General features: G+C 40.3%; 1 protein-coding gene across 5 annotated transcripts in view; it reads right to left on the reverse strand.

Moving 5' to 3' along the window:
* NT5C3A (5'-nucleotidase, cytosolic IIIA) overlaps positions 1 to 18,257 on the reverse strand; it is a 58,999-nt gene that overhangs the window by 23,727 nt on the left and 17,015 nt on the right. Inside the window, exons 1-2 of one of the 5 annotated variants that reach the window (XM_080665418.1) lie at positions 8,252 to 8,385; positions 4,057 to 4,111 (exon numbers count right to left, since the gene is read on the reverse strand). The exons of 1 other annotated variant lie outside the window; for it this stretch is intronic. In XM_080665418.1, coding sequence (XP_080521544.1) covers positions 4,057 to 4,092 — 36 coding nt within the window. In that variant the 5' untranslated portion in view covers positions 4,093 to 4,111; positions 8,252 to 8,385. Of the gene's footprint in view, positions 1 to 4,056; positions 4,112 to 8,251; positions 8,386 to 18,257 lie in introns of those variants that run through there. 3 more of the 5 variants (XM_080665416.1, XM_080665417.1, XM_080665420.1) reach the window with 3 other exon arrangements.

Below are 18,257 nucleotides of genomic sequence, written 5' to 3' on the forward strand. Positions count from 1 at the left end.
GTCTTTTTTGTGGGCTGGCTACATACAAGTTACTTGCTTCAAAAAGAGACACATGTTTGCTCAACCGGCGTGGCTCAGTGGTTGAGTGTCAACCTAAGAACCAGGAGGTCAGGGCACATGCCTGGGTTGCGGGCTCAATCCCCAGTGGGATTGGAAGCTGATCAATAATTCTCTCTCATCATTGATGTTTCTAATCTGTCTCCCTCCCTCTATGAAATCAATAAATATTTTTTTTAAAGAAAAGAGCTTTGCAGACAAAAAAGGCTAAAAGAAGTTGTTGCCACCAAATCAATACTGCAAGAAATGCTAAAGGAACTGGTATAAGAAAAAGAATTAGAGAGAAAGAGTAGAACGTAGGCATAAAGAGTAAGAATGGCGACAAATGAGCACCTATCAATAATAACCTAATGTGCCGAAACCGGTTTGGCTCAGTGGATAGAGCGTCGGCCTGCGGACTGAAGGGTCCCAGGTTCGATTCCGGTCAAGGGCATGTACCTTGGTTGCGGGCACATCCCCAGTGGGGGGTGTGCAGGAGGCAGCTGATCGATGTTCCTCTCTCATCGATGTTTCTGGCTCTCTATCCCTTTCCCTTCCTCTCTGTAAAATATCAATAAAATATATTAAAAAAATAATAATAGTAACCTAATGTGCCAATCAAAAGGCATAGAGTAGCTGAATCGATAAGAAAACGTGACCCAACTACATGTTGTCTACAAGAAACTCATCTCAGAACAAAAAACTCACACAGAATGAAGGTGAAGGAAAGGGGAAAAAATTTCCAGGCAAATGGAAATGGGAAACAAAAAATGGGGTAGCAATACTCATACCTGACAAAATAGACTTCAAAATGAAGGTCATAATGCCTGGCCAGAGTGGCTCAGTGGTTGAGCATTGACCTATAAACCAGGAAGTCAAAAGTTTCATTTCGGGTCAGGGCATATGCCCAGGTTGTGGGCTTGATCCCCAGTAGGAGGTGTGCAGGAGGCAGCCAATCAATTATTCTCTCCCATCATTGATGTTTCTCTCTCTCCCTCTCCCTCCCTCTCAGAAATCAATAAAAAGAAAGTATTAAAAAAAAATGAAGGCCATAATAAGAGACAATGAAGGCCATGTCATAATACTAAAGGGATCAATACAACAAGAGGATATAACTCTGGTAAACATATATGTACCAAATACAGAAACATCCATATATATATATATATATATATATATATATATATATATATATATAACTCCTAGAGGATTTTAAAGGAGAGATGAACAGCAATACAATCATAGTAGGGGACTTAAACACTAACATCACTGGATAAATCTCCTAGACAAAAAAAAATCAACAAGGAAACACTGATCCTAAACAATAGAGTAGATCAGATGGGATTAACTGACATTTATAGAACATTTCACCCCCAAAACTACAGAATATACATTCTTCAAGTGCACATGGGAAATTTTCAAAGACAGACCACATGTTAGGACATAAACTAAGTCTCTACAAGTTTAAGAAGACTGAAATCATATCAAGCATCTTCTCACCTCACAATGGCATGAAATTAGAAATCAACTACAATAAAAACACTCAGAAACATTCAAACACGTGGAGGCTAAATAGTATGTTATTAAACAATGACTGGGTTACCAAAGAGATCAAGAAAGAAATAAAAAACTTCCTGGAAACAAATGAAAATGAACACACAACAACCCAAAATCTTTGGGGCACCGTGAAAGTCCTGAGAGGGAAGTTCATAGCACTACAGGCCTACCTCAAAAAACAAAGAAAACTTCTAAAAAACTATCTACCATAAACTTAAAGATTTCTAAAGAGAACAACAAGAAAAGCCCAGAGTAAGTACAAGGAAGGAAATAATAAAGATCAGAGTGGAAATAAATGACATAGAGACTAAAAACAAAACAAAACAAAACAAAAATAAAATATCAATAAAACCAAGAGCTGGTTCTTTAAAAAGAATAACAAAATCGATGTACCTTTAGTCAGACTCAAGAAACAAGGAGATATTAACCCTTTATTAGATGTATCAATCATTGCCAAATACGTTCTCCCACACAGTGGGCTCCCTTTTCATTTTGTTGCTATTTTATTTTGCTTTGCAGAAGCTTTTTATTTTGATGTGGTCCCATTTGTTTACTTTTTTCCTTAGTTGCCTTTGCCCTAGGAGATGTATCTGTAAACATATTGCTCCGAGAGATGTCTGAGATTTTGCTACCTCTGGTTTCTTCTAGGGTTTTTATGGTTTCACGGCTTACATTTAAGTCTTTTATCCATTTTGAGTTTATTGTAAGTATCTCATGATCTCACTCATATGTGGAATCTAATGCACAAAATAAACGGATGAACAAAATGGACCCAGAGACATAGAACCATAAAGAGACTGATGAATTTCAGAGGAAAGTGGGGGGGGAGGGGGACATTAACCTGTACGCACATAGGCACAGCCCGTGGACACAGACCAGTGAAGGCTTGGGAGGGGCGGGTGCAGGGAGGAGGGAGTCAATGGGGAAAAAATAAACAAACAAAACGGACATCTGTAATACTTTCAACAATGAAGATAATTTTTTTTAAAAAATGCTACTTACATACTTACAACACTCACTAACATAATATAGGAGATTAACATTTAGAGTGCTTACTATGTGCTAGCAGGCACTTCACATACTTTTTCATCAAGTATCAGTAAGAACATTTCAGTTATAACATGAGTAAGGTCTGAGGATCTCATGTAAAACCTGGTGACAGTAGTTTATAACTATAAACTATTCCAGAGTTGAAATTTATATTTCTGTATAAGTGAAATTTGCTGAAAGAGTAGAACTTCAATGTTCTCACCAAAAAAACCCCAGCAAAGAGAAAACAGGGAATATGTGAAAAGTAATGGATGTGTTCATTAGACAGAGGAATCCTTTCACAATGCATACATATGTCAAATCATACATTGTGTACTTAAAATACCTTGCAATTTTATTTGTCAAGTATACCTCAATAAAGATGGGGGAAAATATGAATAAGAACAAGAGTTTGGTGGTTTCATTCCTGTTTCTTAAAGCTGAGATTGTTGCCCTCATTCGAGGGTATCACAGCTTCCGAGGATGGAGGTAAGATTTGAAGCCAGTTCTGTTCCCAAAGACTATATTTTTCCTACCTCAACCTAATGTCTGTAATGCAATGAACTCTATTATTGTCCAAGGAGTTGGTTGTTTTTTTTGTTGATCCTCACCAAGGATATTTTTCCATTGATTTTTAGAGTGAGTGGAAGAGAGGGGCAGAGACAGAGAGAGAGAAACATTGATGTGAGAGACACATTGATTGGCTGCCTCCTGCAAGCACCCCAAGAAAGGCTGGGGATCGAGCCTGCAACTGAGGTATGGCGTTCTTGACTGGAATGGAACCCGGGACCCTTCAGGCCAATGTTCTACCCACTAAGCCAAACCAGCTAGGGCCAAGAAGGTTTTTTTTTGTTTTTTATATTTTATTTATTTCAGAGAGGAAGGGAGAGGGCGACAGAAATAGAAACATCAATGGTGAGAGAGAATCATTGATCGGCCGCCTCCTGCACGCCCTGCACGCCCTACACAGGGGATTGAGCCTGCAACCTGGGCCTGTGCCCTGACCAGGAATCGAACTATGACCTCCAGGTTCATAGGTCGACAACACTCAACCACTGAGCCACGCTGGCTGGGCAAGAAGTTTGTTTTTAATGTAAAAGCCTGCCATTTTTAATTCAGGGGCCTAATATAAATGTCTCACACTGTATGATTTACATGTGTTCTTGAACAAGGAAAATCTAGCAAAAAGGAATGGGGGAACCATCTCATATGCCTACAAACACTCAAATGCACATTGTATTTCAACTAAAAATATGTCAAAGGTAAGTTGGAATTCAATTCAACAAATATTTGAGGTACTACTGTAAGTCAAACATTGTGAAGAAAGACCTGCATCAAGTTACAGTCCCATAATGAATGATCGGGTTAGAGCAGAGGTCAAGGTAGTGAAGAGTCACCATTAATAAATGGAGCTGGAAATATTTAGATACCCACCATTTTCACATGTACAGCAGAATCTTGATAAGTCATATCTTGGTTATCCAATCTTCTGGATTTTCCCAGGTGAGGTCACAGTAAAAGAGAGAGAAAAAAAGCACAAGTGACACACATACATTTCAGGTTCCTCCTGTATGTTAATGACACACTAAGACGGTACTTTGGGATTTAGTTAAATACCAAGTTATTGAAGGCATCCTTTTTCTTTCCTAAGGACCTCAGTAAAGATTTCACTCTTTCTCTTAAAGTTCGGGGTTAAAAGATTTATAGATACTCTTTTTTTTCTTTTCTTTTTTAATTTCAGAGAGGAAGGGAGAGGGAGAGAGATATAGAAACATCAATGATGAGAGAGAATCACTGATCAGCTGACTCCTGCACGCCCCCCACTGGGGATGGAGCCTGAAACCTGGGCACATGACCTTGACTGGAATTGAACCCAGGATCCTTGAGTCTGCAGGCCGACGCTCTATCCAATGAGCCAAACCACCTAGGGCCAGGGTTAAAAGTTTTATATGGAGAATTCGCAGCCCTCCTACAAGAACTATGGTGTTAAGAAGATTTGAACAGAGTTAAAGTAAAGTAGATATTTGCAAGAAAATGCTTTACTACAAGAACATGTTATCAACATTTTCTCTACATGTGAGGTTGAAGTTTATGGGAAAATGATGCTTTACTATTACTAAGCCAATGAAGGAATATAGAAAAAAAAATGTAAGGAGAAACATTATACACAGTCACATAAAAAGTCAGACTTTTCCTTAAACTCTAGTAATAGAAGTTGGACATTAGATCTGTGTACTTGATAATTAGAATGTGTGGTAGCAGATCTATAAAAAGTCTTTAAATTCTGAAACCTATCCCCTCCCCCTCTTCCATTTTAACTGCATATAACTGGGAAATGTCTTATAAAAAAGTATTTTCCCTCCCTTCTCCGAAAGGCTATTAATAAACTGATCATATAATTGATGGCATTTTGGAGTTGAGTAAAAAGTATATTCAAATAGTAAGATACCTCTAATTTTTCACATGTGGAAAAATAATGTAGTATCCATCTGCACAGACATACCCTCTATATAACTCATAAAACATTTGATCACCACCCCAACATTTAATTATAATGGTAGTTTGGGGATTAGTAGTCTTTTATTTTTTGAGGGGGGGGGGGTCAGTTGTCTTTAAATGATTGTAGGCATAGTTAAACATGGAGTCAAATGTACGTAACCTTTGGTCTATCTGCTTTCTGTCAGTCATCTAGCTTAAACAAAGATGTCCTAGAAGCTGCCTACAAGCCTGTTTTTACCTATAAAACCAATGCATACACTATTAAATGCCTGTGGTTATTCTTTGATGTTTAATATCTGAAAAGCAGTTTAAATTTCCAGAAGGCACTATTTAAATAGAACCATCTTATTAGCTTGAAAAAGAGGAAGGAGAATGTGAAAAAGTACAATAGGGTTTACAAAAATACCACATACTCTGTGAAACCTTGGGAAAGCCCAAAGAAAACAATTCAAACAGTGCAGGATACATGTTAATATCTGGGCATCTAAGCTCCCTTTGTTACACATGACCAAGCAGCCCAATTTCTCTCCTCCCCCAGCCCCCAAGTATGGCTCTTTCTAGAGCATTCAGGCTTCGTTAAAAAAGAAAAAGAAAGAAAAAAAAAAGGCAGTGTTAATAGGTGAAAGAGTAGTCGTCTTTCTCGTGGTCTCTTCAAATTTTATTTAACAAAACACACAAAACCAAAGAGTAATCAGAAAGTTGCCACTGCTAAATTTCCCACTTTAGTAGGACATTATTATTGATAATTAGGACATTAGTTTTGATAATTTGATATGCAAATTTCAACTGCAGAGCTTTCATTTTCCCTAACCCTACACCGGCAATCGGACCAAAGTTTATCCTTGCTCAAAAATAATCTCACGTAAAGTGCTACTGCGGTCCGAACACAAACATCGGCCCGAGGTCACGATCATTCTAAACCTGTAAAGACTAAGGCATAAATGTCAGCGTTCTGGCACAATTCTAAAGGAGACACAGAGAAGGAGGGCAGGGTATTTTTAAACCAATAGGCTTGTAAACCTATACTTGGTATATAAAGTTCTGGCTTCCTTTGCCAGCAGTCATCTGTCGCAGATGCTGCAGGAGAAGAGTTGTTGGAAAAAACACATCGAGTGGGGAAGACACGTTCAAAAATAGAAAACAGCAGCCCTGAACTCTGAACTCCCTTCAAAGGAAGTTCCCAAGTTTTCAGCCTCTGGAATCTTTAAACGTGGGCTGGCTGATGTGGGAGCTGGCAAAGGACGGCCCTGCGTGCTCTCTGTGGGAGGTTCGGGTCTCCACTATCACAGCGTTCGTTTCAAGGAACATGTAGGGCAAGGCTAACGACGAGAGCCAGAGGTGAGACCTGCACTTGTGGAGCACAGACTTGGTAACCAGGAGTGTCCGCTATGGTGGCCTTTCATGCTGAGATGATCAACTTCACCTTGAAAAGACATTGACAAATCAGTGACTGAAAAGTTCTGTGTCTACATGAAAAACAGCTCCTGGCCTGTATACAAGTATCTGAATGAAAGTGGAATACTTCTAAAGGCCCATGAGATTCAGTCTAATGGGAAAATGAAAAAGATTAAATTCCTGCATATAATTAGCAGGAAAAGCTAGGATTCTGCTTTAATTTTGATACTTGAAGGATCATTTACACTACACAGCAGTAAGGTAATGAAATCCTGAATGGCAAACTGTATACTACTTACATAGGAAAGGCATGAATTGCTATAGATTGGACAGGGCATCAGTAACAGGGCTACACATCCATGGTGAATCCGTGTGACTGCCCTTCCCAACAACCTGCATTACTTATTCTAAGCTTGAGCTTTTAATAACAGCACTTTCTTAGGTAATTAGCACATGGGAAAACATAAAACTGTAAGGTCATGATTTCCATAACATTATAAATCAGTTTCTTGAGGCATTTAAATAATTCTCCCTAATGAAATTTTCAAGGCAGCAGTAAAAAAAAAAAAAAAAAAAAAAAAAATTATATAAATTGGAAAGTGAAACTTTCTCGATACAGATATAAAACAGAAATGAAACTAAACAGCCACAGGTGGGAAAAGAGAAGGAGGCAGAAGGAAAGAGGAAAAATCATTTTCAAAGGCCAGTTATTTAAAAATTGGCAATTTATACCAATCTTCTTAAACACTAAAACTTGGCTTCCCAGTCAGAATTTAGTGGATACTTACGAAAATACATAATTTCAGAGTTTAGAATTTACTCTCCATCCTCCCCACCAACTCTGCCCTAATATCTAATAGCATTTTTTCAAGAGAATTAAACCAAGGCACATAGAAATTAAGTAATTTGTGCTGATTACCCTTAAGGCACTCCGAGTTCTTCTGTCCTTAAATCTGTCCTAGACCCACAGCATAGGTGGGAAGCAATATCCAGAGATGCTTGGATATAAACTGCCAATAAAAACCGAGTAATCTGCTTTAAGAACTGGTCTGCTGCATTGTCTGATTTTCCTCATTGAAAAAAAACGAACTATAAAAAATGAGGTAAATTAAAATGTTTACATTGCACTTTTTTACAACAAAAATCCAACTTGTTTACATAATGCTCACCCTTTTATGGTAATATTTATGTTTGAATCTTAATTGACAACATACAATTTGTTATAAGCCTTAAAAGAGAGTAATCCAGATTTTGTCAACCCATAAAACATACCAGTATAAGCCTATTCCATGATATCCTGGATAAAGCTCAGCGGCACAAAATAAAAATTAATTATCTTTATTACTAGCTATAATCAACAGTTCCCAATTCCAGACACACAAAGCATGTAACTATCAGCAATATTGAGTCATTTTTTTGTGAACAACAAAATCGGACCTTATAATGTTTTCCCCCCTTAAAAAAAAGAGATTTCTCAGGGTACTTTGCTTTTTCTTAACACCTACATGTCAAACAGGAAGCTCATAAAATTAGACCCTATACATTTCTGAGACCTATGCAAAGTTTTACAAATCCAGATCTTTCCAAATTACAGTTTTGCACTATCCTGGATCATTCTATTTTCAGTTTCTTTAATTCATGTTTTTAAATGCCTAAAATTTCAATCAGATACTTAAACCCACTAAGCGTTAGATCAAGTTCAACAACAGTATCTACAAGAACTGTACACACTTACCCCGAAGGTAACCAGACCAGATACACCAGCGAAAGAAAATTCTTCCTATCTGAGCAGTCCTAATATAGCTCAAGGTGCAACGGAGGGGCGGGCCCAAACGCCCAGGCTGAGCTCTATGCAAAAACAGGCCTGTGACTCATTACTCCACGGCGGCGGCGCTTTGTTATGCTCTGGGGACACACCGGCCGGCTAGCTCCGAGCTGGTCACCGGCCCACGGGACCCCGGGACGGAAATAATGTGTCCGTTCAGAGACGGCAAGTGGACTATCAGCGCACCACTTGCTGTGCAGAGAAAAAAGGAACTTCGATATGAGCGCAAATACTTCCTTCCTCGTGGTGGTTTTTCTTTCGGGGGGGGGGGGGGCGGGGGTTGTCAGTGTCCTTGTGGCACGTGAGTTTTTCTGTGTGAATAGTGTGTTTCGTTACACGTTAAAAAAAGATCAGGCCGTGGGGGGCAGGGGCGGGGGAAGGGGCGATGGGCGTTGCTCAGTGGGCACAGTTCCCGCTGGGAAGGGGAAAGGGCTTGCAGAGGTGGATGGTGCTGTGGTTGCACAACGACGCACACTCCTTCAAGCCGCCGCCGCCGCGTTGGAACCAGTGAAAAAGGTAGACGTTTGTTAGGTGTGCTTTACCGTTTTTAGAAGGTGAGCTCCTTAAAGACACGTAGGAAAAAGCCATGGTGCACGTATGTATGGTCAAAGGAATATTAATAGTCTTTACTGCAGGGCAGTGGGGTTTAAAGGGATCGCTTATGTTTTTCATCACCTTTTCCTATGTTGTTTGAAAATGTGAACAAGACCGTGCATGGATTTGCTTAAAAAAAAATCTGAATACAAATAGTGAAAACTAATTTTTATGGTTAAATTTTTTTTTACGAAGTTCCTTTCCTGGGAAGAGATTGGACAAAAATCTTACACCTGTGGATGAAGACAGTGGCGGGGGGGAAGGGCATGGGGTGCGGTGGGGAATCAGGTGGAGGGGAGCAATGGGGGGAAAAAAAGAGGAACACCTGTAATAATCTGAACAATAAAGATTTATTTTTTTAAAAAAGTTCCTTTCCTATAGGAAATAAAAGCAAACCGTTGTGAAGGAAACATTGGTTAAGTTTTAGTAATTTTCTCCCCCAGTAAATTTTTAACTTTTACAGAGAACAGGGCTTGCTTCCAACCTGAGCAGTGGGCTGCACTGTGCGAACGCCATGTGTCGGGGCCTGATTACTGTGCCCCGGACTCGGCGCAGCTTTATCAGGAGGGACAGGGCTAAGCTTCGCAGCTGTAAATACATTTTTATATCAGCCTCTCTTCATGCTCAAGAGAAATCAAACCCACGCAACATTTCAGCAATCAAACTTCGTGAAGTCAGCATTCTCTGTTAAAAACACCCTCCCACCCCCATCACCCGGCGTGGCTCAGTGGTTGAGTGTCCACCTAGGAACCAGGACATCACAGTTTGATTCCTGGTCTGGGCACATGCCAGGGTTGCTGGCTCAATCCCCAGTGTGGGGCCTGCAGGAGGCAGCGGATCAATGATTCTCTCTCATCATTGATGTTTCTCTCTCTCTCTCTCTCTCTCTCTCTCTCTCTCTCTCTCTCTCCCCCTTCCTCTCTGATAAAAATATATTTTTTAAAAACCTTAAAAATTTAACATCTGCTTTAAAAAAAGGCCACAAACAAACTATCCAAACTTGGTCTCTGCCAAATGTTAAAAACTTGGCACTGCTGTCTAAGGTGAGACGATTCACAAAGAGGAAATCGCTTATACTCTAGTAATGGGGTGCAAGGACAATGGGGTGATTCATTTTGAAAATACTTCTGAATTAATGGGTAAATATGGTTACTTAACTCTCCCCATACGTTAAAATAATTAACAATGGTAAGAATTTTGAAGCTATCACTTTGAAAGATGACAAGATAAGTCACCTTCAACAACAAAGAGTGCTGTGTTAGCGTTCCACCAGCATTTAGAAACACCATGAAAAACTTTCCAAATATGCATCCCCCGACACCCCAATTTTGTGTCCTGTGGAAATAAGGCAGAGTATACAAATACCTAGTTGCAAAGGTGTACACTGCAGAGTTGGTTGTTTTTTTAAAAAAATCTATTTTATTGATTTTTACAGAGAGGAAGAGAGAGAGACAGAGTCAGAAACATCGATGAGAGAGAAACATCGATCAGCCGCCCCCTGCACACCTCCTACTGGGGATGTGCCCGCAACCAAGGTACATGCCCTTGACCGGAATCGAACCTGGGACCTTTCAGTCCACAGGCTGACGCTCTCTCCCAGGGGTCCTCAAACTTTTTTTTTTTTTTAATATATTTTATTGATATTTCACAGAGAGGAAGGGAGAGGGATAGAGAGCTAGAAACATCTATGAGAGAGAAACATCGATCAGCTGCCTCCTGCACACCTCCCACTGAGGATGTGCCCGCAACCAAGGTACATGCCCTTGACCGGAATCGAACCTGGGACCCTTCAGTCCGCAAGCCGACGCTCTATCCACTGAGCCAAACCGGTTTTGGCGGTCCTCAAACTTTTTAAACAGGGGGCCAGTTCACTGTCCCTCAGACCGTTGGAGGGCCGGACTATAGTTTAAAAAAAAAACTATGAACAAATTCCTATGCGCACTGCGGGCCCGGGACGAGTCGGCTGCTAAGCAGGACAGGCAGCGGCACCTGGCGGGCCGGATAAATGTCCTCGGCGGGCCGCATGTGGCCCGCGGGCTGTAGTTTGAGGACCCCTGCTCTATCCACTGAGCCAAACCAGTTAGGGCCAGAGTTGTTTTCTAATACCGGGAAACTTAACCAGCCTAAATGACTGCCCTGGCCAGTGTGGCGCAGCAGGTTGAGTGTCGTCCGGTGCGCCGATAGGTCTTGGGTTTGAGTCCCAATCAGGGCCCATACCTAAGTTGCAGGTTTATGGAAGGCAACCAATCGATGTTACTTTCTCACATCTTTGTTGTCTCTCCCCCTCTCTCTCTTTCTCTCCCTAAGATCAATAAAAACATACTTAAAACAACACCTAAATGACCAATATCTAAATGTTCATTAATACAGGAGAGCTGAATAAACTGTGGTATACACATAAAATGTGAAGTGATACAATTCTTCAAACTAATTTCTATAAATAGATAAAATTTATAGTACATTTATGATGTACAATACTTGATGTGCCCGATACTTCTTAAGCACCTGACATTCCTCATCTCATCTAACACTCATAATCCTAGAACGTATGGGCTATTATTATCCTCATTTTACAGGTGACTAAATGAAGGCTTGTAGCTGGCAAGTGGCAGAACTGGATTCAAACTCAGGTCACTCTGACTTCAGACCCTGTGCCTGTACACCACTGGACAGTACCGCTCTGTGAGGGCAGCAGTTACAGATGTGCTGAGGTGTGCCTGATCTACCACCAATTAAAAAACGCCACGACCCCTTGAGTGTGGCTCTTCCACAAAATACCACGGCCTGGGTAAAAAAAAATAATAATAATAATAAAAATAAAAAACGCCACGAGTATCTACAGCAAGAGTCCAGTTTGGGGGGATGAATCTTTATATGAGCTTAGGAAGTCTAAAACAGAACACGTAAGACGATGATGGGATCAAGAGGCCATTTTTATGATCTGAACTTTATAAAATAAACGAGCTCTTTGGGAAATACAAAATGGCTTCTTAAACATGCTGCAGTAGTAGCACCAACCATGCCCATAATAAAAAAAAGGTTAACACACACCCACACCCACACACACACCCCCGCCCCACACACACCCCCTTCAGAACCAGCCAACTTCATATGGATAGACCTTTTAAAACAATGTTTCTAAAACAGGGACAGAAACAAGGAATTCAGCCAGTTTACTCTGAAACAAAACAAAGACAGACAAGACAGATGGCTACCATCTTATCAGGAGGGCCATTTCGGTCCCTAAGGGCAGACGATGGTTCTGGCTTTCCTGGGGTTCCGCCTGCCAGTCCAAGGAGCGTGAGAACAGGGGGCATGTGAGCTGCCTCCTGCCTGCAGGGGGCTGCTGCCTTCTAGTTCCACCTGTAAGTGTACATGCAGGGGGTGCAACGGTATGTCTGGTGGACTGTCCCCCAGGGGGGACTAACCTTCTTCTAGCACTTTCTCTCCCTGGGTGTCAGAGTCCCAGCAGCATGCACTCGCCCTTCATATGCAAACTCATTTGTTTTAATGAGCATAGCCTTAAGAGGAAGGTAATAATTCCCCCTTTTGGATAGATAAGGAATCTAAGGTTTGGAGAGGCGTTACGTGACTTATTACTTAGGTAACTTATGTACAAGAGCTGGAACACTTCTTTTTTTCCCACAGGATATGCTGTCTCTAGGCAATAATAGACACATAACCATTACACGAGAGGGCGAGATATGTTTACGAGTAAGAATGTTTGGAAACGGGGCCACAGAAAAGGATACAGGCAAAACACTGAATAAAAGAAAATGAACCTGGCCTCAAACAGCTGCAGGTACTTTTTTTTTTTTTTTTTTTTTTTTTAGAAGGGATATAAAGGAAGGATCCAGAAGGAAGCAAGCAGAGTGGACTTTCATCTCTGGGTCCTGTTGCCTTGGAGTTTCTTTACTCATTGTCATAAAAACAGAAACCACTCATGTACCCCTCCTAATGCAAACGCTAGACCTGAACTTGGTACGCCAAGGGACCTTCTACACGACACAAAGTTCTGGAAGGTTTTTCTCCCCTAGTGACCCTGAAACTGTTTTCATCAATGGGGAAAGGGCTACCCATCCGTACTCCTGAGAAACTAGTTACCTTTTAGATACTGACAGCTATTCAATCAACTTAGAAACCTGCAAGCAATCACTTCGTATTCTGCCAGCAAAACCTTTCTCCAATGTTTGAAAATAGGGAAAAAACCAAAAAGCCCAGAGGAAATCAAATCTATCAATTTAAACCTTAATTACTTATTCACTGCTTGACTCATTTTGCCTTTAATCTTGGGAAAGGGAAGTAAATGGAATAAAGTTATTAATTAAGTTATATGTGAAAGAAATCATTTCCTAACCCCACGTAAAACCTGTATTATTTCTCAATAATTCAATCTAAGATTTAACTAGTAATTCAGTTTACCATAATCCAATTATCGTTGGACCATCCAATCTGTTTTTTTTTTTTTTAATGGTTTAAAGTATTACAAACAGTAGTACATATGTCTCCTTTTCCCCCCATTGACCTCCCCACAGCCTCCCCTACCTCCCGGCACATGCCCTCCCCCCGCCCCACCAGGGTCTGTGTTCATTGGTCATCCTTATATGCATGTATACAAGTCCTTCGGTTGATCTCTTACCCTCCCCCAACCCTGCCCTGCCTTCCCGCTGTAGTTTGACAGTCTGTCCGATGCTTCTTTGTCTCTGTATCTATTTCTGTTCATCAGTTTATGATGTTCATTACATCCAACGTATTTCTAAACTTCAATATGAACTTGACTGACACCCTAGGAAGTTATTTCAAACAAAACAATAGAGCCATATAAAGAAGACAATTCAGTAGGAGGTGAGATCAATACTCTCTATGGACTCTTGCAAAAGTTGCTCCTGCTAATTGCTGCATGATGTAAATAGGAAGATGTTTGGTTCTTTTTAAATAAGCAAAACACCACTCTAGGTAGACAAGTATGTTTCTGACATACTCTCTTAGAACTCTTCTGAGGAGACCAGTCTACCTTCAACACTGTGACTCTTCAAAACAAAATTAAAACAAGCTGCTATAGATGCTTATTTGAATGAAGTTTAAAATGTTTAAGGAGCAAAAACAAAGATGCAACAATAAAGTATTACATTTTGGGAAAATAGGCAACAAAGAAAGATTTTCTCATACGTTTTTCTCATGGAAAATCATTCCCAAAACGTCTTCTGTCTGGGTGACTGCTGGTGACCTTGATTGCTGCATTTGTGAATTGACGCACATAGACAAACTGAGGGAAACCTACGGTTCCAATCTCAATGCATTTCTTAAAAACGCTATGCAGAAATCTAAGCTTGACTAACTTAATTTTCAGAAACTCAAATAAAATTCTTTTTTTTGCAAATAAAGTTCTTGAAGGTAGTCTACGTAATTTTTATTTTCTTATTTAAAAGTAATAAATTCTGGAACCTAAACTCCAGAAGTAAATGACATTGTGGCAATAGGTAGGTCAAGTTCAAGAAAAGTGGATATAAGACAGTATCATAAATGAAGGGAGTCTTTCTTAACTCTCCTTTTCTCAAATGCACTGTGTTCTTAGCACTGAAATTGTTTCCATTTTGTATCTGAATCTTTGTGCCTGGAATGGAACAAGATGAAAAACTTTGTTTAATTTTGGACTCTTTCCACATCACACAGTTGGTATTCTGTCTGTTGAAAAGAAATAGTATTGTTTAGGATTGCTATTTTGATATGGGTTATATTAAAAATGGCAAAAGGTTATTCTATTTAAGCTCTTTTTTTTTTTTCAGTATTGGCATGGTATATCCAATACATTTAAATGTAGAGTATAAGACTTAACTTACTACCCCCTTTTTGCTAGATAAACTCATTTTAAAACTAATAAGGTAAGCCATGGCCAGTGTTGCTCAGTGGATAGAGCGCTGGCTTGTACACCAAAGGGTCCTGAGTTCAATTCCCTGTCAAGGGCATGTAACTGGGTTGCGGTTCTACTCTGGGCTCCATTCTGTGCAGGCAAAAGGCAATCAGATGTGTGTGTGTCTCTCTCTCTCCTGCTTCCCTTCCACTCTCTCTAAAAATCAATGGAAAAAATATCCTTGGGTGAGTATGAACTAATGCTGCTGCTGCTGCTGCTGCTGATGATGATGATGTAAGAAAATATAGCAAAGAATTATATAGAAGAGGAGTGGGTATAACTTAAGTTTTAAAAATCATAAGGTTTTGAAAATGCTCATAGGTTTTAAAAGAACCTAAAGAATATACTTTTTTTATATCAAATACATTCTAAGAATCAACAAGCATCACAGAGGAAGGACAGGATCACAGGTGATTGTATTTTCTTTGCATTCCTTGGTGTTTTCTGTAATGATTATATCACACACCCAGAAGAAAATAATGATTATTTGTTCAATTAAAACTGCATGCTCCGCTGTGGCTGGTGTGGCTCAGTTGGTTGTGCGTTCTCCCATGCATGGAAGGGTCCCAGTTCAATTCCTGGTCATGGCACATACCTAGGTTGCTGGTTCGGTCTCGGATGGGCCACATATATGGGTGGCAACCGCAATGTTTCTCTCACACATCGATGTTTCTCTGTCTCTCTCCCTCTCTAAAATCAATTTTTAGCCCTAGCTGGTTTGGCTCAGTGGGTAGAGCGTCAGCCTGCGGTCTGACGGGTCCCAGGTTCAATTCCGGACAAGGGCACATGCCCCAGTTGTGGGCTTGATCCCAGTAGGGGGCGTGCAGGAGGCAGCCAATCAATGATTCCCTCTCATCATTGATGTTTCTCTCTCTCTCCCTTTCCCTTCCTCTCTGAAATCAAAAATATATTTTAAAAAATAAGAAAAGAAAAGAAAATTTTAAAAGAAACTTGCATGCCTCAAAACATAAGAAAGTGAACGTATATAATGCTACTGCATCTTTGGAAGAAATGAACATGGCATATGTTAAGTCATGCTTATGACCATAAAACAAAAATTATCTATAAAATCATACCTGCCTTTTTTTTTTTTTTTCTGTAGTTGGCTTCCTCATTCTATATCTGGGCAGGTAAACCAATGAGTACCTTACACAAGCCATTCAAACAACATGCTATATTCCTCTCCCATCTGGCTACAGAATGAAGTCACGATGTGTCAATGAGGAGCCAAGTGCAAATGAAGCTCTGAAAAACATTCCCAAGACACACTGTCAGGGCTTGAAGAGGAGGGTCACATTCAGATTGCTCAAAAACGGGAGTGCAACAGAAACCATCTGGAAACCGACGTTTCCGACATACGCTCGTGGGTACAACCATCTTATAAAGAGCCTTTGCAAATCAACAACAAGAACTCCTATGGTTCAGGAAAGAGGAAAATAAATGGCCAATTCTTTTTAAAAGTTCAACCTCAACAGTAACTGACATACTTAGAAGTAGCTATCAGTTGGAAAGATGAGAAAAAAAGCGATGCTTATTCCCAGGAAAACAGGGAGCTCGGTGCTTGAACATAGGCTGGTGGAAATGTAACCGCCTCCCCACAGTGGAACCTGGCGGCACATTCCTTAGATGTGCACACACTCCTGACCCAGTAATTCCAGGCCAACAGCCACAGACACGCACAGCTGCTGTAAGACTATTCATGGATCCACCATTTCTCACAATGAAAACCATGTCCCACTATGAAGAAACTTGCTAAATAAGTTGTGATAAAAAGTAAAAAAAACAAACAAAAAAAACACAAAGTAAGTTGTGATATGCTACAATAACCTAAAGTAACATAATAGTTATTAAAATAAGTATAAATTTATTACTGAGAAATAAATTAATAAGTGAATAACCTTGTTAAAAACAATGTTAGAATAGGATCTCCTTTGGGGGAAAATAATACTTAATATTTATATACGTAGAAAAGAAAGTAGTACACTTATTAAAATACTTTTTTTGTCTTTTATTTTGTTGGGGGTTTTTTTAAGGTGGTAAAATTGCAGATAGCCTCTTTTTCCTTATCTAGATTTATTTATTCTTGCATCAGAAATAAAAAGAGAATCAAAGGGGCGTTGGAGCTTAATATACATAAATAAAACAGGCAAATTCCTTACAAAAAGCTGGATCGTAATTCAGGTACTCATGAGCCCTTAATTATATTTATTTTGTTATTTAGTTCGTTTTTGAGCCCTTAATTATTAGAACTTCCCTAAAGCTGAGTCACAGGATTGGAAATCCATGTGTGTGGATCCCGTGAACAACGTTTTGGAAATCTACAGTGAAGGACATGATCTGTTTCTGTTGTAAGTGTCTTAGAGGGGATGCACAAAAGACAAAAGAGAGTCAAGTATTTCATTAGCTTGGAAAGACAAAGTGTTTAAAGAGAGCAACACAAAACACTTCACTTGAGAAGTAATTCTCATCCCAGCTGGGAAGTATGCTTCCCCAACCGGCTTCAGAGAGCTAGAATGGGGCTGACGGCAGCCGGCCAGTTCCCAGGCACATTCATAGATTACAACACCTCACAGCTGGGCTGTGTCTGACGGATTAAATAAGGTAAACATATGGGGTGTACTTGGCCCCAAATGTTAGTTCCTGTTTCCTGGTTACTGGATGACAGGAGATGGACAAATTAAAATGGGAATTCACTTCTAATTGTTTTCAGGTCCTAATCCCAGTGTGGCCCAGTTTTTTCTTAAGACAGCTCAGTGGGTTTCTAGTTTCTAACACTTCCTTATTCTATAATGCTGAGGTTCCCTAACTTTCCCGTCTCCCTCCACCCACATCAATCCAGGGTCTCGTTCCCTTAGAGCCCTCATGGTTTGACAGAGAAATCTGGATAAACTGACAAATTGTTCCTGGGGGGAAACTGTCTAAGAATAGGATGATTTTTTTTTTTTTTTAAATGACAATACTCTGAACTCAGACCCTAACTGGGGCACTTGGTGTGAGACAAACGAGAGGACCGTGCCAAGATAAGGCTGCCGAGCAGATAAAACGGGGGCAGGAAGGACGGGAACCCACACGTGGCTATGCCTCCTTCCATCTACAGTACTCATCAGCAGGAACTTGCCAAACAATTTAAGCAATCCTCTAAGCAATCTTGTCTTGACTAGGACCTTGAAAATGAGGAAGACAAACAGCAGGTAAGGAAATAATAAACAGCACGGACTTGAACGCAAGGATGACATTAAAACAACCATTTTAATTTCCACGGCTGAAAGTCTTTTTCAAAGAAAGGGTTTATTAGGCCATTGGTAGCAAGAAATGGGGCGTGGCATCTAAACCGCCAGCAGCATGGTGAGGGGGCGAGGGGGGGGGGCGGGGGGCGGGGGGCGGAGGAAAGGCAAGCCTGTCCACCATCCT

This window comes from Plecotus auritus (assembly GCF_963455305.1).
Source record: "Plecotus auritus genome assembly, chromosome: 4".
Taxonomy (NCBI): domain Eukaryota; kingdom Metazoa; phylum Chordata; class Mammalia; order Chiroptera; family Vespertilionidae; genus Plecotus; species Plecotus auritus.